We start from the raw sequence: 25,571 nt of genomic DNA on the forward strand, positions 1-25,571 counted from the left end.
TAGAAACCTTTTCAGGGAAGACCCCATCTAAAGTTACCTTGTCAGCACTGATTCCTTTTAGCTAGAGTGCAAAACTATTTTCAGCCCTCTGTGATGGCTATTTTTATCTCCATTAACCTCTTGACTGAATATAAACATTTATTGAGGGTTACCTCCCTTGTTTGTCCAGTTGCTTCAAAGGTTAGTAAAAAGCGGATGCCTGTCTGACCACTTTTATCCTCATTAGCTGATTCTAATTGTTCCCTGAGAAATCACAATTTTGACCCTGTTTGTCCTTGTCAAAGTTGTCTGGTTATGGCATGTATGAAGACATTAGCAGAAATTGCATTTTCAAGAGAAAATTATTCAAGTGTAGAGCATACATTTACCTAACACAGAGCAGTGAATGATATTGCAGCTTTATGATATGCCCCTGTTTCCAAAATTTGAGGTGCCTGTTGTATGGCCCCATGGACACCTCTGTTAGCAGATGATGTTCTGGTGAGCTTTGTAGCAGTTTGCAGCAGTTCTTTTGGAGAGAGAAATGCAATTTTGTTTTTTAAAGTCTTATTTTTTAAGCAGTTGTAATATTCTTGCTGCTTTGTCAAGAAAGCAAGAATATTGCAACTGCATTTTTTAAGGTACCCTTCTTAAGATGGAGATGTTCATAATAGCACTGCAAAAAATATAGCATGAATTAGTTGAAGCTCTCCACCCTCCCATTCCCACCCCTATTTTGGGAATGACCAACTAAATGTTACAGTAAAACAAATACTTATGAATTACAGGGTGATCTTCATAGTACTCTCTGAGAACATTAGCATACTTCAATTCAAGTGGGATGGCGACTCACAAGTAGAGACCTGTCATGAAGAACATTTTGCCCTGCCAATTTTCAAGCCATGAAAGACCTTTTTTACATGCCTCACTTGGTGGATATCAGTTGTGGTTGTGAGGTTGGAGCAAAGCACCTAGCAGGTCTCAATCAGGTGTCTCAGATAGACAGGTCCCAGGCTTCACAGGTTGTAACCAGTGCCTTAAATCCCACAGACACTTAGTGCAGATTAAAAAGCACTGGTGTAATGTGCTCAAAGCACGATATCCTGCTTTACAAGCGGGTTGCTGCATTCTGCACCAGCTTCAGCTTTCAAATGGATTTAAAATGTAGCCTCAGGTATAGCGCATTGCAGTAGTCTAATCTTGAGGTGATAAAGGCATGACTGATTTAACCATAGCTTCTTGTTATCTTGGGCTGGGGTCTTTTCATTTTAACCATTTTAGGGAAATGGCCTTTCCTGAATCAGCAAGCTTTCTTCAATTCTTACTATGTAATAAGCCACAAGAAGAGCAAGCCTTTGTTAGTGATGAACACCTCCTATGAACATATGAACCTCACAGGATGCCAGACCCCAAGAACTGCTGTGGTGATCCTGACTCATCTTACAGCTCACACAATACGCCTCTGAGCTACTTCAAAGAGAAGCCATTGCCCATATCCCTTAGTGGAGCTGCCAAGCTTTACAAGCAGCCAGGGCCTTGTGAAGTTTTGCTTTCATATTAGAAATTTATTTACATATCTATACAGCTTGGAAGCAGAGCTATCGGAGAGTGGGAAATTCTTTTGAGGTGTCCATTGGCTCTTCTGGACTAGTGAAGCTGTGAGATGAAACACCCCGTTTCTCCTCCAGCCTATCTGTGGTGCCTAGTGAACATTCACAGCTGCTGGACTGATTACAAGCTTTACTGCCAAGCTGACCTGGAAGCTAATTTAGTGATCTCCTTGTAGTTCTTTAAGTTCCAAAAAACCCTGTAAACAGGGGACAGCAAAGTGGACATGCATCCTGAGTGCTGGTGCTCGCTCTACCTTCTTCATATCAGAATGGATGAGGCACCAGCCTGGGCTCATCATGTTGTCTAGCAGAAAATGGGGCAGTGATCTCGTCCTTTCCCTTCCCTTCCCTTCCCTTCCCTTCCCTTCCCTTCCCTTCCCTTCCCTTCCCTTCCCTTCCCTTCCCTTCCCTTCCCTTCCCTTCCCTTCCCTTCCCTTCCCTTCCCTTCCCTTCCCTTCCCTTCCCTTCCCTTCCCTTCCCTTCCCTTCCCTGCCCTGCCCTGCCCTGCCCTTCCCTGCCCTTCCCTCCAACTTAAAAAATAAACTTGTTTGAATGTCTGAATAATTTATGGCATATTTTGGAAAGTCTACTGCCTGGATAGTATTGCACTATTGGTTGATTGCACTTGGAATTACCAGAGACTGAGAGCACATACAAGCGCAAAAGCCATGTTAAAGACTAGACTGAAATGGTAAGTGGAGAAATTTAGCCTGTGGTGGGAACATGCCCTGGCTCTCCTCTTCCTTATTGCTATGCAGTCATGGTTGCTCTTGTGGTTGTGCTAAAGCTTGTATTTAGTGTAGGCATGATTCTCAGATCTCTGAAGAATAGTCACTCTTCCTTGTCTCAATAGCAGCCTTATGCTGTTTTGGTGTAAATGACACTACAATCTAGGCTTCTCTATACTAGGATACCAAAATGATATTTTGATTACCTTTCATTTTATTCCTTGTATTTCTTTTTCAGTTCATGCCTCATTCTTATCATTTATTTTCTGAGCAGCCCATATGTAAATAATTTGCACTGATTTCATAATTGGCAATCTCAGGCTTCTTGATAGTTTATATATGAACTTAAGAACACTGGAAAAAAAAAAAAAAAAAAAAAAAAAGGCTTCTTACCCAACCAATTAGAACAGAGTTTTAAATCCAGATTCCAAAGGTATGCAGTAGGTAGGGATTACTCTGGTAATACTGCACACATGCAAACACACTTTCTGCAGCTTCGGGTATGAAATGCAATTGAGACATAGCATGTCTCTGTTTTCAGAATTTTTACTGTAGATAGTTGTGTTGGCACTAGCTTTTACCTTTTTTTACTAATTTAATTCTCCTTTCATATTTGTTTCTTCCCAAACTTCTGAAAGATTGAGAATGTCATGTAGTTTATATAGAAGTATGACTTATGCAAAAACATCAGCATGAAAAATGAAAAATATGAATGCAAATTAAACAATAGATACTACATTTGATAAAACAGTATTAGTGAAGAAACAGATCAAAAATCAACTGAAAAATATGAGAAACTGTGACTTTCAATACCTTTCTTTCATCATCTTTTCAAAAATATCAACATATAGTGTTATATTAAATATATTATTATATAAGATCATGAAGTTAACCTTATGTAATATTATGAATTTTATCTTATGTAAGTGAAAAGTTTAAATTATGTCTTATTTTCATGGGAATATAGCATGTTATGTGGTAACACGTATACTTCGCTGCATCTACAATTGTGTGATTCTGTGATTTCTAGAATAGTCACAGATGATATATATGGCTGATGCATCTGGAATGTGAAAATATGCTTTCATTTATCTCAAAAATGTTAACTCATTTACTCATACAGCATATCACCTATAGAATCTAGCCAACTGGAATTATTGATGGAATGAAGAATAATCAAATCTCTTTTAAAAAGCTGGAAAGTCTTAAAGAGAATTATATCCTGGATTAAAATAAATAAATAAATAAATAAATAAATAAATAAATAAATAAATAAATAAATAAAATAGATAAATAAATAAGTAAGTAGAAGTTTTGTGGTGATTGTTTTACTTTTTTTTTTTGTGTGGTTTTATGTTTGATACAGAGAAAAAGAACCGTGAATGCTGAATGTCTAAGTGGCATTTCAGCGCCACTTACTGAAGAAAAAATTCAGGATCAGACACAGCTTTTTTTGCCATTTGATTAGCAAAAGGAGCTACGTGTAAAGAAGTTTGAGCTCTTTGCCTTGTCTCCTCAAATACAAAAGTCTCTAATTATGGTATCTAAAATATACACAGGAGATGGTTTCGATAAATGTGCATCTCCTTGCCTGTAAGCCTTCCAGGTGCAATGGATGTTATACTTCTGTGTGTTTGAATTCGTTAATACAATTTATTTTACAGTCTTTTTGGAGACAAAGTGTACTGAGTCATTAGCATTATTATTATTATTTTAGAGTTACTAAAATCACACATCAACAGCTCACAAAAGGGGAAAAATTCCATTATCCATTCAGAACTATTTCCTATGATAATACAGATGTTACCCAGGACAGATCTTTGAAATGGATACTGATTCTTTAAATTCTTTCCTGTCTGTTTCAGGAAATAGTGAGATCCTGCTGATAATGAAGTACAATGTGTCTAAAGTTCACTTCTAAACAGTTGGTTCTTTGCTGTGAAAGTCATCTGCATTCCCTTTATAATTCACAGCCACCAGAGATCTGCTTAATCTTGGAGATCTGATCCAATATCATTCAGAAAAATCCTTGATAACAGTTTCACCATTCAATCAATGAAAGAACCAAAGCTTACTGCTTATGTCTTAAAAAAAAAAAAAAAAAAAAGAAAAAAAAGAAAAGAAAAAAAAATCCCGAGGCAGTGGAATAAGACCTTGGCAAATAACCGTATGGGTTTGGAGATTTTGTTGTTGGTAAATAAAATGATTATTACTATTATTATTCAAGTTCTTAATCAAGGCAAGCAAATGGCATCTGTTTGTTATCATCCTTCCTACAGAAGACAAAGGCTTCGGTCCCTATGGTACTGACTGCTGGCCCCAAGTGGTTGCTGGATGTGACTTGGCAAGGAGTAGAAGACAACAAAAACAACTGCATTGTGTACAGCAAAGGTAAACACAAACTGATTTTTGCTCTACTTTCTTGTGCTGGGTATTGATGCAAAAATATACCTGTTGCATAACATGACAATGGACTAGTTTGTTTTCCTTTAAGTGGAATAGTTTTCATTCTGTTTTTGCTACCATGTTCTTGTTATGCTTTTTTTTTTTTTCTTTTCTTTTAATGGTATAAAAACACCACATGGTGTCTGTACTGTACTTACTGTTTTATAAACACAGAAGGATGTCAGCTGATGTGACTTACTACCCATTTCCCTCTGAGAACTAGAGCCTCTTGGCAAACCTCAGTAAAATCTATACACTTTAAATAGGTGAATGCAGTAACATTTTATAGGACATAGCAGATAGCATTTCTCCATGTTACATTACATTATAGATTCCTATCTGAAATTATCCTTTATAAGGAGAATTTTAACTTGATTCGTCTATGATAAAACTTCATGTGTGCAGGGTAATAGAAGATAACTGGAAATAGATTTCAGGGTTTTAACCTCTGACATTCCAGCCCATGTATGATGATGCTCCACTGTAATGCATTGGCTAAGGGGAATGCATATCATTTCTGTCTTATGCTAGTTGTCTGTTTATGTGAGATTTGCTCAAGTCAGTATGAGTTCTTACAAGGCCTTCAAGACATGCTTTGTCTAACCTACCACATCTAAAAGCTACTTTGGTTTGAGACTTTTGTCTTTACTCAAAGAGTCTTGAGTTCAGTCCATTGTGTGAGGGACTACGCACCATACTGTTTGGTCAGTCACTGTGAAAGCTTTGTAAAATGCAGTTATGATATCATTACAGTATGTTAAAAATAACACTTGAATGAATGCACAGAACAAGAATAACTTATTTAGTATAGCTGTTTTTGGCATTCCTGCTGAAGATCAGGTTGCAAAACTATGACTTTCCTTCCTTGTATTTCAATCACCAATCTCAGCACTTTGTGAATACTTCAGAAAATGCACTGTTCTTGTTTAATTTCTTTTAGGTTTTATTTCTAACCAAACAGACCTACTGAGATCAAAGATTTGTTTGCTGAGGCAACCTAGTGACCATTTCAGCGTACAAGCATCCAGGCAAATAAGCACCCATATCAATATATTAACATACAAAACACTAATCATAACATCAAAGACTCCTAAAAACTTACTAGAAACAATTACAACTTGTTCCTATAATCATTGCAATTTATACACTTATAAGAGGATTGCTTTTAAACTGCCACAAGCCTTTGAAAGTTGAAACGCTGAAAACAGGGAATTTGCATGTTAAAAATGAGTTGCACACCAGGGTCTTATAAATTCTCTCTATTATAATTACAGAATGCCAACACATTCATTCTGCAACCTGAAACACCTGCAGTACTAGAGAACTGGGCTCATATCTAAAAAGGGTTGAGCTGCCCTTCCTTCTGATTGCTGCCCAGGTGAAAGAAGTTGCAAAGTGCTCTAATACAGGGAAGCTTTTCTCCTGAATACTGAACTGCAATTTGCTATTCATAGTAATAAATGTGGTTCACAGGCAAACTTTTCTGCAACAAATTTTTAATGTAATGGGAAATTATTTTCACTCCAAAATACGGCTTCCACAAATTCCCATAGGATGATGTCTTATCAAGTATTATATTCTTTCTGTAATTACAATATTGAGCACATATATACTAGTAAGACTTTTCATCTTCAAAGTACCTTACAAACACCAACTAATTCATTAGACAGTTTCAGTGCCGTGTGATTGATATTTTTTTTTTTAAATTAACACTTTCTGCAGTTCAGTACTATCTAAAATAAATAAATAAATAAATAAATAAATGTTCTTTTCAATCAAATGTGCTGGATTTTGCCTCACTGAAATGCTTGTTGTTTTAGTACTGGCTTATCAAGGTACTGTGAGACAGTGATACAGTGTTCAAGGTAAATTCTGTGACAACTTGATTCACACAATGCAGATGCCTATTAAAACTATAGATGAGGCTAAATATGCACCCTAATTTATAAATGGATGTTTAAACCCTTCAATTTGACTAAACTTATATGGGAAATAAGTTGTCCCTTCACTGAATTCTGTTCACCTCTTTTCACTTGGAGCTGGCTGTTCTGTTCACCTACCCTTGCCTTGAGCCCTGCTGGGATTTTTGTACTACAAAGATTAATTGGCTTGGATCACAAAACAATGTCGAATAGAAGATGGTAAAATAAATAAATACAATAATGTTTCTTCCTTCAATTTGTATCTCATCATTCCAAATTACATTGCATTGATTTGTGTTAGCTTTCTGTCTCCTACAATGCCTCGTAATGAAACAGTGTCAGCTGGCATGAAGTTGTAATTTGATGTTATTTTGTTGTTGTATGTGTATAATTTTCACAGAATCACAGAATCAAAGATTTGTAGTGGTTGGAAGGGACCTCCAGAGATCATCAGGACCAACCCCCCTGCCAAAGCAGGTTCCCTAGAGCAGGTTGCCCAGGTAGGCGTCCAGACAGGCCTTGAATATCTCCAGAGAAGGAGACTCCACAACCTCCCTGGGCAGCCTGTTCCAGTGCTCTGTCACCCTCACTGGGAAGTTCTTTCGCGTGTTGGTGCGGAACTACTGGTGCTCCATCTTGTGACCACTGCTCTTGTCCTGTCCCCACTAACCACTGAAAAGAGGTTGGCCAAATCCCACTGTCTCCTACACTTAAGATATTTGTAAACACTGGTAAGATGCCCTCTCAGTCTTCTCTTCTCAAGGATGAACAGACTCAGGTATCTCAGCTTTTCCTCATAGGGAAGATGCTCCAGGCCCTGTATCATCTATGTGGCCCTCCGCTGGAATCTTTCCAGGAGCTCCCTGTCTTTTTTTTTGTACCAGGGAGCCCAGAACTGGACACAGTACTTTTGTTAGTTTGTTTAGCAATACATTGTTATTTCTGAAAGCAATTAGCTGAACAAATGTGTGGAATTGTACGTGTAGCAGACTTGGTCACCTGGGAGCTGTTTTTCTCACTGTACCTGAGATGAGTGGAGTAAATTGGCACATTTCTAAGAGGAAAATGAGTTTGTGAATTGTCTAGAAGTACATGTTACTGGTCAATCAGTTGACTTGGAAGTGCATGCTCTATTTCCTTTTAGCTGTAATAATACAGTGAAATCTTTGAGAACATAATTTTCCCCAGATCTTTCAGAAGAGCACAGGAATGTCAGCCTGACTTCCAGTTCACTAGAGGCTATAGCCACCTTACTCAGCCATGTACTGCATACAGAATGATCACAGGGAGATTTTCAATCCCAGAAGAGGAGTCCGCTGTGTAGTTCCTATTGAAAATGAATCTGAACCGGCCAGGTAACTCCCTATTTGCCGTCAAAACTCTCGATAATATTTTCACTAGGTAAGCAAACACTGAAAGTATGTGTGCATATGTGTACATATATATATGATGTACATACATAGGATTACGTTACTGTGTTGTTACAGTGGAATCCCAAATCGTCCTCTATATACATGCTTAGATTAAGAAATTGGTTATTTAAAACCATCAGAGCATTTCCAGAGTGAATAGCTATGAAATAAATAATCGGTATTTAAAATTAATGTATTTAGCCCAGGATCACTTATTTTTATCAGTAGTTAGTATATCTGCATTTCACTGGTTCTAGGACAATTCAGAAAAGGGAGAAACAGTGTATTAGTACAGCTTTTTACAAACTCTGATGCAAGCTGGCTGTTCATGCCATGTGACTTTATCCCATTCTATTCTTTTTCATGGAAACTTACAACTATGATTAAACTTAAAAGACATGCTCTTTTTGTTTTAATATTTAAATCAAACTTCTGTTGTGTTTCAAAAATAATTTCAATTCAATTTCAATAATTTAAGAGATGTCCTACGACAAATTTTAGAGACAGATTTTAGAACCTGTACTTTATATAGAATTATGAATCTGATCTTTAAAATAAACAAGTGACAACGACAACAAAGAAGCTTCAGAGTATCAGTAATTCAAGGGAGATTCATTTGTAGAAAGTATTAATGCAGGAACTGTATGTTCATCGCAATGCACTTGAAAAACATTTGTGCTTAACGGAATTGTGCACCAGACCTTCTCTAGAACCAGAAGCAGGAGCCCCTCGACAGTCTGGGAGGGGTATTAACTACAAATCTTCTACTGGGACAAAAGGGATTTTAAAAAAGGAATTTAGACCAAAAAGAATAGAAACTGTAAAGAAAGCAGTTGCATAGACTGAAAACCATGTCCATATAACAGACATTTTTATAGATATTATTTGAGTCATTTATGTGAAATGTATGGATACTGTATGTTTAGTGGCATTGTTAAAACAGGGTGCCTGTACAAATATTTAGCTGTGGGAATTATAAAATCATAAGGCGATTAAGTTAGCTAGTTGTGAAATTCCAATATTGCTTTTTAAATGACTTCAGGATATAGGAGGTGCTAAGGTTATTATCTGTTATCAGGAATACAGCGGAATTGTACGACTGGATAATAACTAAACAACTGACACAATGTAAAATTACATTATCAGTGTGTTAAAACAAAATTGCGCCCTAAAGGAGTCTACATGCCAGCTCAGAGCTGCAGTGTAATTATGCTTAACTCTGATAATTAAAATACAACGGAGATCAACAGAATCATTTTCATTAAGAAAATTATTAATGATGGTGGTATAACAGTAATTGATTGCAGAGCACCACAGGATAACTCTGTGCAGGAAAACCAACATCTCGAATATATGTCTGGGACTGGTTGGTGGCGTTGCACAACACGAAGCATGCTTCCAGCTCGGGTGGGAGCTGGCAGCTGAGCTTTGTGCCGGGCACTGGCAGAAGGTGGCAGCTTTTCAAGCCATGGTTCAGAGGGAGACAGCTGGGTGCTGAGGGACGGCTGGTGGGATGGGATGGGATGGGATGGGATGGGATGGGATGGGATGGGATGGGATGGGATGGGATGGGATGGGATGGGATGGGATGGGGTGGGATAGGATAGGATAGGGGTGATGGCCACCAACCACCCCAGTGGTAACAGCAGCTCAACTGCTTCTGGAGCCACCTGTCATTTTGTGCCATGTTAGGCGGTGTTTGGTTTTGCATTTACATTAGTGATTTACTGATGTTATTTCCTTCTCTGCCTGGCCTTGCCGAGTAGTTTATGCCCTTTGTTATTACTGAGAGGATGCAGGAGGAGAAAAAAAATGTCCTCAGCCCAGTGTGGTTCCCAAATGAGGAGTGAGTAATTCTAGGGTCTAGATCTGTTAATTGCCCCAGTGGTATTGCCACATGATATCAAATGTCATAAAAATCCTCTGTTCCCTTGCAAGTGAAATCACAGGCAGGGCTCACAGAGAGACTGTAACAAAGTCCTGGTGAGGGAGGATGTTGCCTAAGAGCAAGAAGTTAGCGTTTTCATTTTCTTTTTGTGAACACAAAAATCAAGGAGGGGGAGGGAGGAATATTCTGGCGAGTGCTTCTCCACACAGCTCAGGACTGGATGCCTGCTCCAACAGATGTTGCTTTTGAAAGCTGCCCAAAAAAGTCCATTCTCCAATCACAATAGAGAGCAAACCTACTAGGTTGGATTTATGGGATGAGATTAGTTAAAATGACAGCTGCCCACACTAAACTGTGTCATGTAGCTAATTTATAGAAAGAAACTAGAAGCAAGGCAGAGCACAGGAGAGGGCAGAGCAGGAGTTGGGCAGCCGGCTTTGCCAGTGCTGCCCGTGTATGCCCTGCCCTGTTGTTGACTTAAAAAAAGTCAGTAAATATGGAACTGACTGCTTGTGGTTATTTGGCTATTATATGTACCACACTTTAAAGATACAAATGCAGCAATGTTACATGAAATTACTACTAAGAACTGGAGGTCATTTTTAATTAATATTGTTCATATAAAGAGTCTACATATATATATTTTAAATATATAAGAAAAGTCAGTTTTTATAACGGAAAGATTTTTAATTTTTTCTTCAGTGAAAGAGAATTACTTTTCTTAATTGTTCTGTGAGGTCCTTGATACCATTCTTTTCTCAGCAAATACCTTTTTCTTTTTTTTTTTTTTTCAACTTAAGGCGATGTAATGGTACATTGCTCCACAGACATATAACATGAGGGACCCTAATGAGACAAAGTTTGACACAGGTCAAACATTATAAGGAGTTTAAACACTGCTGCATGAAACTGAGTATATTTTGTTTTGGGTCAGGGAACAAATTGTTTAATAGGACATAGGCTAACTTGGGGCACATATTTTAGATTGCAAGGGGCATTTTTATGCATATTATTAAGTACAAATTCTGCGAATTTACTTAGTCTGTTCCACGTGGACAGTCAGAAAATGGCAGCATCTGCTGGAAGATTGCTAGTCCCTCTGATTGCCTCCATTAGCTGAACAATGTGCTGAAGCCTTTCGTGGTGCTACAGAAGTTTGTTGTTCTTTCAGTGTGCCAACTGACTGTTTTAATCAAAATGTGTGCAACACGTCCTAGTATCAAAAGTCCACAGAAGAGCTTGTTTTACATTTCTTTATCCACAACATTGAAAAATTAGTTTTTGTTTTGTTTTGTTTTGTTTTGTTTTGTTTTTTCTCTGGAAAAGTATGATCGTGTGTATAATGCTTACATAAAATAGTATCTCTATGAGGGCAATATACCTTAACAGTCATTGAAAGAAACTCCCGTAGGTACAGACATATAGACACGACTGCTAGGCAAGTAGATTGCTTCATTGATGGTCGGTTTTGCAGGGGTGTTGAGAAGACCAGATGCCTAATGAAACTATCGCAGTCAAAACTATTGCAAAACTTTCTTCCTTAGCCACACAAGAATAAAAGTTTTTGTCCCCATGACTAGTGACATTTATTGCTGGCTAATGACAGCCACAGTGTTGTGGACTTAAGTCAGGCAAAAGAAAAAGGTGGGATCCCAGCTTCAAAGAACTTATAAAGCAGAACTGCAATTTTTCCTTGTTTTAATTTTATACCTGTGCAAACAGAACCTGTGCAAAATAGGGGATTATCTGCTTTAGGAAGTTCAGAAGTTTGGGCCTTGCTTACATTTCTAATAATCTATAAAAATAAGGTAATTTTGTGCATCTTTATTGAATTTGTATATACATAATAGTATACACAGAATTATTGAATGATCTCTAAATTCTAAGCATGTAGGAAATAAAGGAAATAAAGGAATAAAGGAAAGATCACAGGAAATGCAGGGTCATGGCTGTATTTCCCTTTTCAATACAAAAATGCTTTTATCATTATTAGTACATTTCATTCACATAGGCAAGTAACAGTTTTAGGTTGTTCTCATTTATACACTTTCATTTATATATATATATTTATTTCCTTGTATTCTTGTCACTTGTGTAGTTTATTACAGAGTTTTAAATTTGAATTTGTTTTCATGTGTGGAGACAAGGAAATAGGCAGAACATTGACAAGAGTCACAGTGAATGACATATTTTGCACTGAAGCTATAAGAAGCTGTAACTAAGTCTAACACTCACCTATGAGAATATGTTAGGGATGGAAGAGAAACCCAGTCTGTACTTCACACTGGAACGTTGTGAAAAGAAATACTGCTTCAACTATTCAGGCCTGCTGGCTAAAATCAATGCAAGCATGGTGCAGAAATATATTTATTTATTTATTTATTTTTCTCAGGACATGTATTTTTCTAAGTCGATCGCAGTAGAATCGGTAATTTAGAAATTATGTTAAGAAAAATGTTGTCATTATTTTCAGGATATAAGATAGATGCTAGGTTTGTTTTATTTTCATTTTATTTTTATTTTTTTTAATTGTAAATAAATATTGAGAACTGCAATGAACTACAAGCTTCATGACCCCTGTGCCTCATGGTAGTGTTACCTCCGTCATCTTCCCTGCAAAGAAAAATGGAAGGAAAAAAGCCCCCAAATTTGCTGAGCCACACATTTCAAGTTGTCGACAATCCCATCCACGAGAAAACAGAAGAAAATATATATGCACTCTGTCCTGTCAAAAGGCTTTCGCCTTATCTTGAGAGACTGTCAGGGCAGGAACATCGTGGAATGGACAGGAGTCTATTAAATTAATAAGCTGCTGGATGGTGTCTGGAGAGTTATGATGCTCCATAAATCCAGTTTGATCATGGTGGACAAGGTTTAAATCTGCAGACTTCTAATACACATCCAGGTCCCGGATTGGATTTGAAGTTTTGTGCTGGAGACACAGAGATAGTCCTGCAGCTTGTGAATTAAGATTTATCATTTTTTCATACTGCTTTTTTTTTTTTTTTTTTTTTTTTTTTTTCTTCCCCCACTTCTTGACAAAAATGAAAACACCTTAGGGATCCTGGCAAATGTTACTGCCTGAAATGAAAGAGCTGTTGTCAAGGTGAAACATTGACCTAGAAGCCTAAAATCAAACCTTGGTCATTCTTTTCAGGCAGCTCCATTGGTGCTGAGCGTAAAATGTCTATATGGAAGGAAACAAGTCTGGATTTATCTGCAGCCTGTCAAACATTCCTACAGTGCATTTATGTACAATACACACTAACAGTGGCAGGTGTGCCACGTGAAAACAAAAGCTAAAAGCATCTAGAAATATATCCTTCCTCTGTTACAGATGGATCTGTGTGTAACTTACAGTTTGAGCTGAGGTTTTTGTGCCCTTTAGCTCTCAATGTATTAAGCCTGATGGTAACAATTACGGGACGACTTTTCTATCCCACTCCAGGCACTAAGCTCGCAGATCTGTGTGAAGTGCAGCCACAATGTACCCATGCTGGCTGTAGAACTAAACTGCTCAGAACACAATCCTAAAATCACGTTGGATGTACTTTGTCTCTAGCTGCTTACAGGCGAGGCTGTGATTAGGACACAAAGGAAGGAATTCAAGTGTCTCTCGGCCACTTAATTGACCTGCAAGACTGTGATTTATTGGTAGGTCCCTAAGCTCATATTCTTGTTACTCTGGAGACTCTGGCAGGTGTTTGCTGTGCTTGCTTACAGAGGCAACGGCACCACTAGCATTTCTCACATCTCAAATATCGTGACCATGTATTGGATCTCACCTAGTTTGTTTGTTGAAAATACTTAGAATCTGTTTTACTTGTAAAAGCAACCTGTGCTCCTTTTTTTTTTTCTCATTATTAATTTAGGAGCCTAAAGAGACTTCTTGACATTAGAGTAGTACAGAGACAATGTGTATGTTGAAAGAAATGGATAGCTCTTGTTGCAATAGCAAGGACACTGAGATATGTTTTATGCTCAGAAATAATGGATTCAGAACTGAAAGCAATTGAAAAGGCTCTTCCGTTGTGCAGGTTTCCTTAAACAGAAATTGTGATCAACCCTCAGTCACATTCCTACGTACGTCTCCCTCCATTGTCTTCTAGAAATTACCCAAGAGCTGTAGTCAGAGATCTTATGTGACTGAATCCTGACCTCTCTATTGATCCTGGGGATCAATCTGTGCACTCACTTATCCAAGCAGCATTGTCAGCATTTTCCTCTTTCTCCAACTGTATTCCAGCACTGCTCCCTACTGCAGGCAGAGGCCACAAGAAGCAGGTCTTCACCGTTGGGACACTGTGGTGCTGGGGCATCAGTGCACTTCACTCACATGCTCTTTTCCTAATACAGTGGTAATTTCACCCTGGTATTTGGGTCAGGTTATGATGTATGTGTAGTAAAATTGAGGAGAGAGGGTGGTGGTTAGGGAAAGAACTCCAGCATGGTGCAAAATGTGGGGGACCTCTGTTACAGACCCCCTTGTAAATGAGGCAGGATGATCCCACTGCTTTGCTCTTCTGCTTTGGCATACCTCAGCCTTCCCACCATCTCAGTCTTCTCTGAAGAGAACTGAAGAAAGTATGGAGAAGTTGCAGCCTGCTTTAGTGTGTTTAATGTTTAAGGAATGAATCCTGTTACTCCAGACACATAGAAAACTTTGTAGCTTTCTCACATCATAATTACTTTTTGTGTTACAAGAAGAACAGAAAAATAGATAAAACAGAAAAGAAAAAAAAAAAAAAAAAAAAACAGAAAAACTTGTGCCAGTTTCATACCATCAGGGCACGGGGGGCAATGTGATGATGACAAACAGAAATGCATGCTAGAGTGTACCAGAATGGTGATATTTGAAGCCAGGTGTGATGCTGAAGCAGATTTACTAGAGGTTTTCTGTGACTGCATGGTGATACACATTACTTAATTGGCAGAACCAAGGCTTGCTGTTGGAGCAGAAATTACCTGTAAAATTTCCTTTGATAATATTACAGTACATACATGCATATACATGTATATATAACATGTATATATATATATATATATACTTACATATATATAAATGGCTCAGACCTTAGTTAAAGTGTTTCACTCGAGCCACAGAAGGTTCTGATATTTCTAGAACTACAATTTATACTGCATAGGAGTCTCTAGCTATTCTGAATAATTTCACGTTCAGAGGTTAATAATCTTTGAGAGGAAATATTATGAATTTAAAAAGAAGTATAGAAGACAGAGGTAGGAAGTGATAGCTAATGTTGTTAAGGACTCGAGAAAAGCGCTAGTCTTAGTTTTACAAATTACAGGAGAGCACTGTTTTTGCAGTAAAGTGATGAACACAAGAGATGACATGAAAAAACATAAATTTTAGGGTCTGCAAATCAGTGTAAAATGAATATTGAAAACTTAGAGTGTATTAGACACACTAGAACACTGGTGTATTCAATTAATTGGACAGCTTTATAACAGTTGTAACTTCTTATTTAAAAAATAGAAGTACATAGGTAATACATATTGTTCTCTGTAGCATTATTTTGGTGACTGGAGTATTCCTTGTAACAGTGATGACATAGATACACATAAAAACCATGGAAATTTGTTTTTTCAATTGAATATATAAAAATAATGTGGTAGAACCATCCCATTGTACAGTAAGAACAGTGCACAAATTATTCAAAATCTGAACAAATGAAAGACACTCTTGAGAAAGCCAAGGATCGGTGTGCTAACAGGAATTGACTGTGCATACTAACGATACACACTGTTAGTTTCTGAAATCACAGTGAGGTATTGTGGTTCATCTGCTAGCTGAAACAAATGTTCAGAAACATAGGAACAGAAGCATCTGAGATATAGGGGAGACAAATGTGCCTTTGGCCAGCCAAAAAGTTCGCTTTCACTATAAGATGGGCAATTGAACTCAAACTATGAGATTATAAGGAACTATGCTATACTAGGAAATGAGACGCTGGCATCAAGTGATCACTGTGCATCTTCTATTAATAAACTGTTCTTTTAAATGGGAACAGGCTTGCTTTTATGGTGGCTGCATGTGCATTTTAATGGATTTAAATTATGAGAGGTTTAAATGCATTTTCAAGTTACAATTAAATGAAAATTTAAAATAAGACTGACAGATTGCTAAGGCTAAGCCTGTTTTATGATTAAGGTTCAATTAAATTATATTTATCGTTGGAGCAAATGAAGTATAAAATCACAAACAATGATATTTTTCAGTGGCTTACTTTGGTGGAAAGTGTAGCCTGAAGTATGACTTCAAGACTTTTATCTTCCTTTCCCTCCTAAAATAGAAATTAATTAGGGCTAAGTAAGAGTTGGTTATATGTTCAGAACCCTGTCCCGTCTTTCATGGGCCAGTGCTCCAGCAGCAATTTACTAAGGAAGCTGTTTGTGATGCAAAGTATTATGCATTTTATTTGTTTTTAACTAGTTAAATTAGGGGAAAAGTTGAAATTTTAATAATAGTTTAAAGAATGAACAGGTTTTGCTGTTTTCTTGGAAGACACTCTCAACCCTTTGCACTATCTCAGAAGATCTGCTGAGGTCAGCTCTGTAAATACAGTTCTTTCTCTTTCCATGTGTTTTCTTTGTAAATCCTGGAATGTCATAGGCTTTGCAGTGAGTCAAGGAGAGAATACTGGTTTTGTACATGCAAGCTATTTCTCAATTACGTCCACTGGACCATAACACTTGAAACATGACAATTTTCTGGCTTGCCACAATATGCACAATATGATCATCTGCTTCCATGTGTAGTACTGCTCTGTCTATCTGATGCACTTCCTACAATTCCTTATTTGTTGTCCTACAGAAACGTGTGAAAAAAATTTTTTTTTGCATTGTTTCTTTGGTTTGGACTTAATTATAGGACATATAACAAATGGATTAACTTTGGAAATTGAGCAACTTGACTCTTTTTGGCAGGTATGTTAAAAAACAACAACAACAACAACAAACACAGATCCATGGTTTAATAACAATTGGTATTCTTTCCAAAATAGTATCCCTCTCCTTTATAAAAATACTCCTAAGTGACATTAAGGAGAAAAACTAATGTCAGATCTAAAAAAATCTGTAATATATTCAGCTAGAAGATTCCAAAAAAGTGATGAAGTGATACATGACCTTCCTCCTTTTAAGAACATATGTACATGTTCAGCAAAGCAAAGCATGATCGTAGCATTAGCACTTGGATTTTTGTTGTGTCGGTACTTATTGAAAAGTCTAAACATGTGAATAGATGAATTATCAGAAGTCTAATTGTTCAGAGATAATTGAGATCCTTCATCAGAGAAGTCTGAAAAAGCACCCATTGATAAGTACTTTCCTTAGCAAAAGCATTTTCTTTAGCTCCTGCTAAACCAGTAGGTGCGAATCCAAAGAGTTGGCTCTTAAGCTGAAGATAATGAAGAAAACTTGCCTGACGGACTACCATTAATATTCAGAAGCAGTCTTTATTTTTATGTAGTTTACCTTCGTTCTTTGTAGAGGAAGTTTGGGTCAATTTGCTTTTTCAGTTGGCAGATTCCATCCACTATTACTAATGATGTTGGTTACTGAGAGAAAGAAACAGCCTACATTTTTTTAATGGTAAATCTGAACCTAATTCTCTGTTCTGGAAGTGATCCTATCAGATTTTAGCAGTATGCCACGAATCAAACACCTGATTTATCAAACTGTGTCACTTTTACATAGTAACAACTTGTCAGATCCTGGTACAAGGTTGGCTGCGATTCCTGCTGCAATGAATTAGCTAGCTTTACCCCCAAAAATTAGCTAGTAGAGGCATATGCCCAGCTGAGCACAATGAAAAGTTGTGCTGTTCCTTTTCCAATTATTTATTTTCATATGGCACCTCTGATGAAAGTGTGTTAATATTTGTTAAGCTCGAGAGTTTTGTAGAATAACACTGTAAATGAAAAAAAGAAAAAAACTCTATTCCAAAGCATAAGAATTCTGCTTTACTTAGGAAGCAATCTTGTATTTCTTTGATATTATTAGAGACAAGGTAGAGTTTTAAACTCAATATTCTTATAGGGTTATTATATTATTTTGCTTTATCTTGACATGACATAACTGCTGTTTCTATGGAAAATAGTTTTTTTTTTTTTTCCATAGCACCAACCCCATTAAATTATATCCTTAACATATGGAGCATCTGTTTAGGTTTTGGGGTACTTAAAATATTTTCAGTATATAGGATTTGGTCGTTGCATTTTATTATTTTTATTATTTATTTATTTATTGTATCATAGTCAGTTATTTTCATTGGCATCTACTGGTACAAAACCAATATAATGGAATAAAGAGCCATCCCATAATTTTTCTCATTCCTTTTTTTTTTTTCTTTCATAGAGGAAATGTCCAAAAAAGGCTGAACCGAGTCTCTGAGTAGTCCTTTCCTGTATGTATAACATATAACAATTATAAGCACCCAAAGATGCTTAACCCTGCCCTTGATAGATGGGATAAAATTGCCACAAGACAGGGTAAGTCATCAGCAGGGACTTACAAGCTCTCTTCCATCTCTTCATCGTAGATTCTAATTGTTGCATTACCAGTGGGGCTGTTTGGTATATTAAAACACCAGAGAGAAGCAGTGCAGGACTTTACGTAGAGTTCAGGAGATGAAAAGGACTGCCAGAAGTAATTGAATCCTAACATTTTGATAATATGTGGGTTGCTTAATTACATTTGCCTTTGTTCCCTTTTGAAAATAAGATGCATAATTGTCTCTTTTTTGGAGTTTATGGAGTGGTCTGCATCTGATAGTCTAGCACTTGATCAGGTGGACTGATAAATTACAGACCAATAGCAATAGCATAAATTGCATCTTCAATTTTTATTTTATTTTATTTTTGTATCACCTTCTCAAAATATTTCATATAAGCTAAACTAATCACATACAAGAAAAATAAAGTATTATATATTACTCTTCATGTTTGAGGAGCCCAAATAGTGAATGTATGATTTATGGCATTCATGGCTGAAATGCAGGAGAGTTTTCTTGAGCGGCAATGTTTTTAAATGCTTTGTAGCATGCAGTAACAGTATGTATCCTTTTAAGGCACAAGGTAAGAAGCAAACATTTCAAGCCTTATTATTCAGGAAAGATTTGGATGCTCAGCATGTCTCTACATCTATCACTATAAGGAGTCAAAGAGAATAAAGGATTATTTGGAAGTATATTGATGTATTGTTGAAATGTAACTACTCAGTCAGCCAGGCTTTTGAGAACTGTTGTATATACTTGGAGTTGGAGGTGCTGACATGTAGCACGGCTGTATCTCATTAGGTTTGTGTAAGAAAAGTGGGAGTTTTTCTGAATGTAGTTGGTGCACTCTTTTTTTCCATTTTTCTCTATGCATGATTCTTCCTTTGGGAGATTTTATTGTAAAATACTTTCTTATCCCATCGACAATTCATTTTCAAATGCTGTGAATTTGAAAACACTCTGGTCATTAGTTGGAGAGAGAGTTTACCATCAGGTAGAAACAAATTCAAGGTAAATTTATTGTCGCCTCTCAGACAGAAGAAACTAATACTTAAAATATTACCAGCCAGTTCTGGTATTTCATTTACATCAAAATGAGGTATGACTCTATATCTGGATATTAATTTGTACTTCCACAGAAAGCACTGGCATTTGGATTTGGGAAGAGGTTTTAAATCTTGACTTGACACCATTTTTTAGAATTGTACCCTTTCCTAATTCATATCTTGGTCTAATCTTAACGTGTTATGTAACATTTTAAATTGGGAATGATTGTGAATACTTGCTTTTCCTGGAGAAAGGCAAATGCATAAAAGCAACTGAACAGAGTGAACGTAGTGTTATTCTAAATTGTTAAATTTTCATAGTTCTTTCTAATACTTCTCAGGTTTGTCTGATGGTGATATAGTTTCAATAGATGCACTAAGGAAAGTGCCAAGACCAGCTTTTGACAGGATTTTTTTTTTTTTTTTTTTTTCTTCCCCCTCCTCTTTCTCTTTTAATCCCTGTGGGGCTCTGTGATTTTTCATAGCTGGACTAAAGTTGTGTCAACGGGAGACTTGCACCATAAAGACTGAAATGTTAAAGAAAGCTACAAGGAACAGCTTTGAGGCAAGGTTTCAAGCTTTGTCATCACGCTTGAAGAATTTTCTGTTTAATGTACTGTAATGCAGTATTCAATGGGGACAAGTTTAATTGAGTTTTACACAACCCAGTTGGGAGTAGCGCTGCAAGGTAGGTGATGTCTAGGTTTTTAATCTTCCACTCCAGAGAGGCTTGTTGACGAAGTGGTTCTTTCTCTTTGTAAGAAAAAAGGGAAGCATGAGAAATGATACATCCGTGGATAAAACCAATTGGCAACCCCCAAAGGAATGAGGGCGATAAGGCGAATCCAGCACTTGTAAGAAATAAAAGAATCCAACTGTTCATTTAAATGAGAAACAACACATGTGATTGAGGAGGCAGGGAGGCTGGGCGCTGGAGTGGGGAGGAAGGGACGAACAAACAGAGCGGCTGGTGTCGGAGTTAGGCATCCCGGACAAACAAGCTGGGGTTTGTTAGGCGGATTACCAAAGAGATAGTTAACGATGTGTGTTTTTTAAAGCAAAAGGAGAGTCAAGCGCTTCTTATATCGTAGGTGGATAAAGTGGCAGGAGGGAGGATGCTGCTGTTAGGCAAGCCCTACTTAAAGAATCGCTATTCCTTCCCTGAGGCCTAACAGCAGCTCTCTATCAAACAGTGTAAAAATAGCACTGGACCCTGTCAAAGAGAAAATAATACCTTCTGTGTAAGCCGTAGTGTATTAAACTGTAGTCCTGTTCAAGTTACTTCTGCTAGAAGTTAAGCAGCCGAAAGGATAAAAGTGTTCAGTCAATATACTGGCAAGTCGTCTCCCTGCTCTGTATCACTGCTAAAATAAAAATTGTTTAGCTGTCTCTAAAATCACTGTTCATTTTTCATTACAATTTCTGTTCTTGCTAATAGCATACAATTCTGTATTCTACCATATTTGACTTTTCACCTGTAAAAAGATACTGATACTTTTTCACTTGTTTTCTTGGAAGATTTAAGTATCTTCCAAGGAGATTTAACCTGGTATACAACATAAACAGGTTTGCTTATTTGTTTTGTCATTTAATGCTCACGTTGGCGTATTTACTCAGAGAGATTTTCCCACTTTCTCTGGAGTCCCTACTGGGAGGAAATTCAAGGTTGGTCAGTGAGAGTTTTCAGGTTTCCTCTGATACCTTAACATGAAATCTCTAATTTTGCTTCATCAGAATCAAGAAGACTAACACACTGCCTTTTCCATAAAATGCTGTAATGAGTGGTGGGGTGTAATGTACATTCAGGTGAGGTTTTCAACTCAAGAGAGGCTGTGGGGTGACCAGAGCTGAGCCAGAAGGCCTTTGCCTGCCTCTCCATCCTGCTTTTGCTTGCCTGCCCTGCTGCTGCCCAGAATCATCTGTCTTTGGGCATGTCAAACCAACAGCAAGTTTAACCCAAAGCATTTCTAATAACTTGACAGCACCCCTTTCCTTGTGCAGATATGGTGGCTTTAACACCCACCGCAGGGGAGGTGTTAACCATAGCTAGCTGAGAGTCCGGCCTACTTGTGGGCTGAGAGTGGGGGGTGGATTTCATAATGGTGTGGAAAGCCTCGGTAACCAGCGAGTGTGTGGGAGGGCTGAATTTCACCCGCAGAACACATACGGTGAGACAAATTGAACACTGCAGCAGAATATAAGGAATTTACACTGTGCTTCTTCCCGAGGTACCACCAGAATCCCTGCTAAATTTATAAATACAGTGCACATGCAAAGTATATAGCTGAGCAAATAATTCACAATGAATAATTTATCTAACAAATTCAGCCTTTTTTGGGCTCATGAAATATCCATGAACAGATCTGTGATTTGTAACTGCAAACTTTATAGTGCATTAGCTTGATGGGGGGAAGGGAGGGGAAATGATACGATGACAACTGTAATTTAATTTCCTTGTGTAGTTTGGTGTAAAAACTTATATCCCTGTTATTAATCATGTTAGTATTTTAACTTGTCCAAAAATAGGCTTTGAAGTTCAGCCATCAGCAAAAGTGAAGGGGTCACAGGAGATAATAGGTGTTCTTACATTGCTGTGGCTGCAATTGTACAGAAACGTTTTTCTGTAGGCTAAGTTTCATCACAACAATTTTGTTTTCCCATAGTCTCTAGTCAGCGTAGGAAATGCGAAATGTCTCATCTTTAATGTTAGTGAATAGTCTGAGCAATAATAGCCAATGATGCACAGCCTTCAGATTAAAAACTGAGGTGGGAGGGCCTGGGAGGATGGAGCCACATCCTCAACTTTTGTTGATAACAATGCATATTTTGAAGGATTTTGCAATATATCTCTCTTACAACACATAGAACATATCCCTGTTATAGCCTGACAGTGACATCCCTTTGTCTATCTGCATGGGCTGAAGGAATGGGGAGAAATGAAATGCATATTTTAAAAGGTTGTAGCAAAATTTGAAGCAATGCTTTCAAAGTGAACTGTTTGGGGTTAAATAAGCTAAAAGCCTAGGGTTTTCTTAGGTAAACAGTTTGAAAACATAACATTAGCAGATATGGTTAGATGATTCTTAGATGATGTATTTTTTCAGTATCTTCTTATCTTTCTATTCTAGTATTTCCTCTATAGTCAACCAAAATCATCACTATTTACTGTGGACTAAACATTTATGAGTTTAACTGGTGTCAGTTAAATTGCCAACAGATTTTTTGCAGACTTATTAAAAATACAGTTAGACATTTTTACTGGCAATAACCTTTCAATTTATTGAATTTATCTCAAGATCCCCAAATATGCCCCCTCCAAAAAAACTGTGTTTCCCAAATTTTATTGTTATTACATTTGAGGTTAAAGCTTTACATAAATATTTAAGAAGTAGGCAGAAATATAAGAAATTCTAAGCTGTTGAGAAACTTTAATTAGGTATGGATACCGTAATCAAAATAGTGCATTTGTGATTTATTTAGCAAATTTAAGAATAATACATATTTTGTGAGATTCTCACAGGTTTACTGTATGACTCTGCCCGGAAGAACAGCTTCAGTGATATTATCCATCTGGCCAATAGATCTGCTCATTGTCTGCATACGAAACTAAATCTGTAAGCTTCGTGGAGGAAAAATGAAGTTTACTCTTTTTCATTTATTTTGGTACAACAGAATACAACTAAGTTAGTGTGAACTGGATTTTACTCATACGTATCCATGTCTGAATGGTTTAATAAAAGCCAAGCAGTTCTATATCAGTACAAACCTACTGAGGCCATTGAATGCCTTCACCAGCTGTCATTAAAAAAAGACCTAATTTGGTCCTCAGAAACACTCGTGTTGGTGATGAGTGATATAGAAAGAACTCAGCTTGACTTTTGGAGCCAGGATGAGTTTACAAAACTGTTATGTCTTCAAAATGGATCCACTGAACATAGAAATAATTGAGATGTCATGAAAAGCCCAGTCTCGACTTATAATAGGCCATGACAACACATAATAAAAATAAATAATTCAGTAATTCCTTTTTTGGTATTACATAATAACAAAAAAAAAGTCTTTAGGACATTCAAAAACAAATCCCACTGCAATCAGCTGAACACTGCATGAAGAAAGAAGGAATTTTGGCATCTCTCCATTCTCAAGACATAAGACAGTTTTGTTTGCTTATAAGAAAAATAGGCATGAGATACTTTTCTTGCCTTCTCTACAGAGCTGTTCCAAGCAAAAATCACTGACTTTTCTCTGTGAAGGATGTATTCATACATTTCCCAAAATTTTGCTATATGTAGAATAAAATAAAACAAAAGTAAATATTCTAGCAGGTCCTCTGGAGTGATCCCAGATACCAAGATAGAGAGCACATCCATTCTCTCATCCATCCAAATTCAGGGAAAACAATTGCTCAATCACAATTCCACAGTTCCACATGTAATCCAAATGGTAGACCATGACAAGCACGTAGACGAAATTCTGACCTCTATACTTCTTAGAATCCAATTTGTAAATGTCATAATTTTGCCATTTCACAGAAGAAATTTGAATAAGATCAGGGAACAAGGGATTTTCTGAGTGCCATGATACTGTACATCCTTGTTCCTCTCACAGAAGTATAAATGTGTTTATGATTGCATGTTCGTCTTCTTAGGAAACTGAAATATAACAGAGCATTACTCTACAAGAAGTCCTCATATACAAAACCAAAGCACTCTGTAGAGCACCTATATATTTCATTTTGTGCTTCAATTATGTTAAAATAGAATATTTCAGTGAAGCACACACATCTAGCCTTCACAGAGATATACAGACCAACACTGACAAGATGACAATCACATCTATACCTTAAGATGTTGGGGTGCTTAGCTGCTTGATCTTCAATGTTAAGAAAGGTGGTCCTCTGAACACCACATCTAGCACTCATGGCTAAGAGACTGGTTCTGTACACAGTACTGTGGGAGGGAGTCTTGTGTTTTGTGACTTACTGGACATTGAGCAATTAGAAGAGTTAAAAATGGCAACAGTTGTGAGCCTGACTGAATGAGAAAAAATAGCCTTGTCAGTAGCAGGTTGGAGGGACAGTTCCTGGTGAACAATGGTAAGGAGTTACCCTTCATAAGGTTGGGCTAATGTCAGGAGTGTGACATCAAAGAGCAGATGAAGGGGGTACTGCAGGGACCAGTGAATGGGGAAGTCATAGATGATACTAGTGAGGAAAATAAGTATTCTCTTTGAACCTTGCGCTGGGGGGATGATTTAGTAATGGGTGTTATTTCAAATTATTTCAAGCTTGTGCTTTGGTGGAAAACAAACAAACAAACAAAACTCTTGAGAGCAGCACAAATGAGAGCTAAGTACCTGTACAGCTGCAAGAATTTTGGTTGGTTTTCTTTCTAAAAAAAAAATAGAATGAAATAAGATAACATAATTGGGTAGGAATCAGCAGGGTTTAAATGCAAACAGTGCTATACGGAAAGAGTGTGGAAGCTGTTAGAAAACATGAAAACATTACCCAGAAGCACAGACTTTGGAGATGAAAACATGCATGGAAAGAATAAGAAAGCGAGAATTTATCTTTCTTTCACAGATGATAATATCAGCTTACCTATTATTAATAACATAATATGTAATCATGAGTATCTATAAATTTCCTATAAATATATGATAGCTATTTGTTCTATCTTACTTTATAATTAATTTCTGATATTGTCTTGATGCATTTGGAAACAATTTCTAAGAATAAACTCTCAAGATTAATACTTGTAAATATTAACTATAAAGTCTAATAATGAGCTCATCTATCCAAGTTATTCATTATTTCACTGCTGAGCAAGTAAAGATCAGAAGACAAAGGTAGTATCCTATTATTACTTTACATTAAATTTTATTTTGGCATTAGAGAGTTTGCAGCTTTGTAATTCCTTTCTGGAAAAGCATTGGCTTATTTTTTTCCCATCTAATTTCTGAAATTAATAAGGAAATTGCAAAATTCCTTCATTTTCTGATTTTTTTTTAGTCTTCTTAGAAAT

The 25,571-nt window shown here is 37.0% G+C and overlaps 1 protein-coding gene across 3 annotated transcripts in view; it reads left to right on the forward strand.

Annotated features, from left to right (window-relative positions):
- ZFPM2 (zinc finger protein, FOG family member 2) overlaps positions 1–25,571 on the forward strand; it is a 325,424-nt gene that overhangs the window by 209,035 nt on the left and 90,818 nt on the right. For all 3 annotated transcript variants that reach the window (XM_082753383.1, XM_082753384.1, XM_082753385.1), the window contains one exon: positions 4,597–4,708. In XM_082753383.1, the coding sequence (XP_082609509.1) occupies positions 4,597–4,708 (112 nt within the window). The remainder of the gene's footprint in view (positions 1–4,596; positions 4,709–25,571) is intronic.

This window comes from Aythya marila (assembly GCF_965140915.1).
Source record: "Aythya marila genome assembly, chromosome: 2".
NCBI classification, from domain to species: Eukaryota; Metazoa; Chordata; class Aves; order Anseriformes; family Anatidae; genus Aythya; species Aythya marila.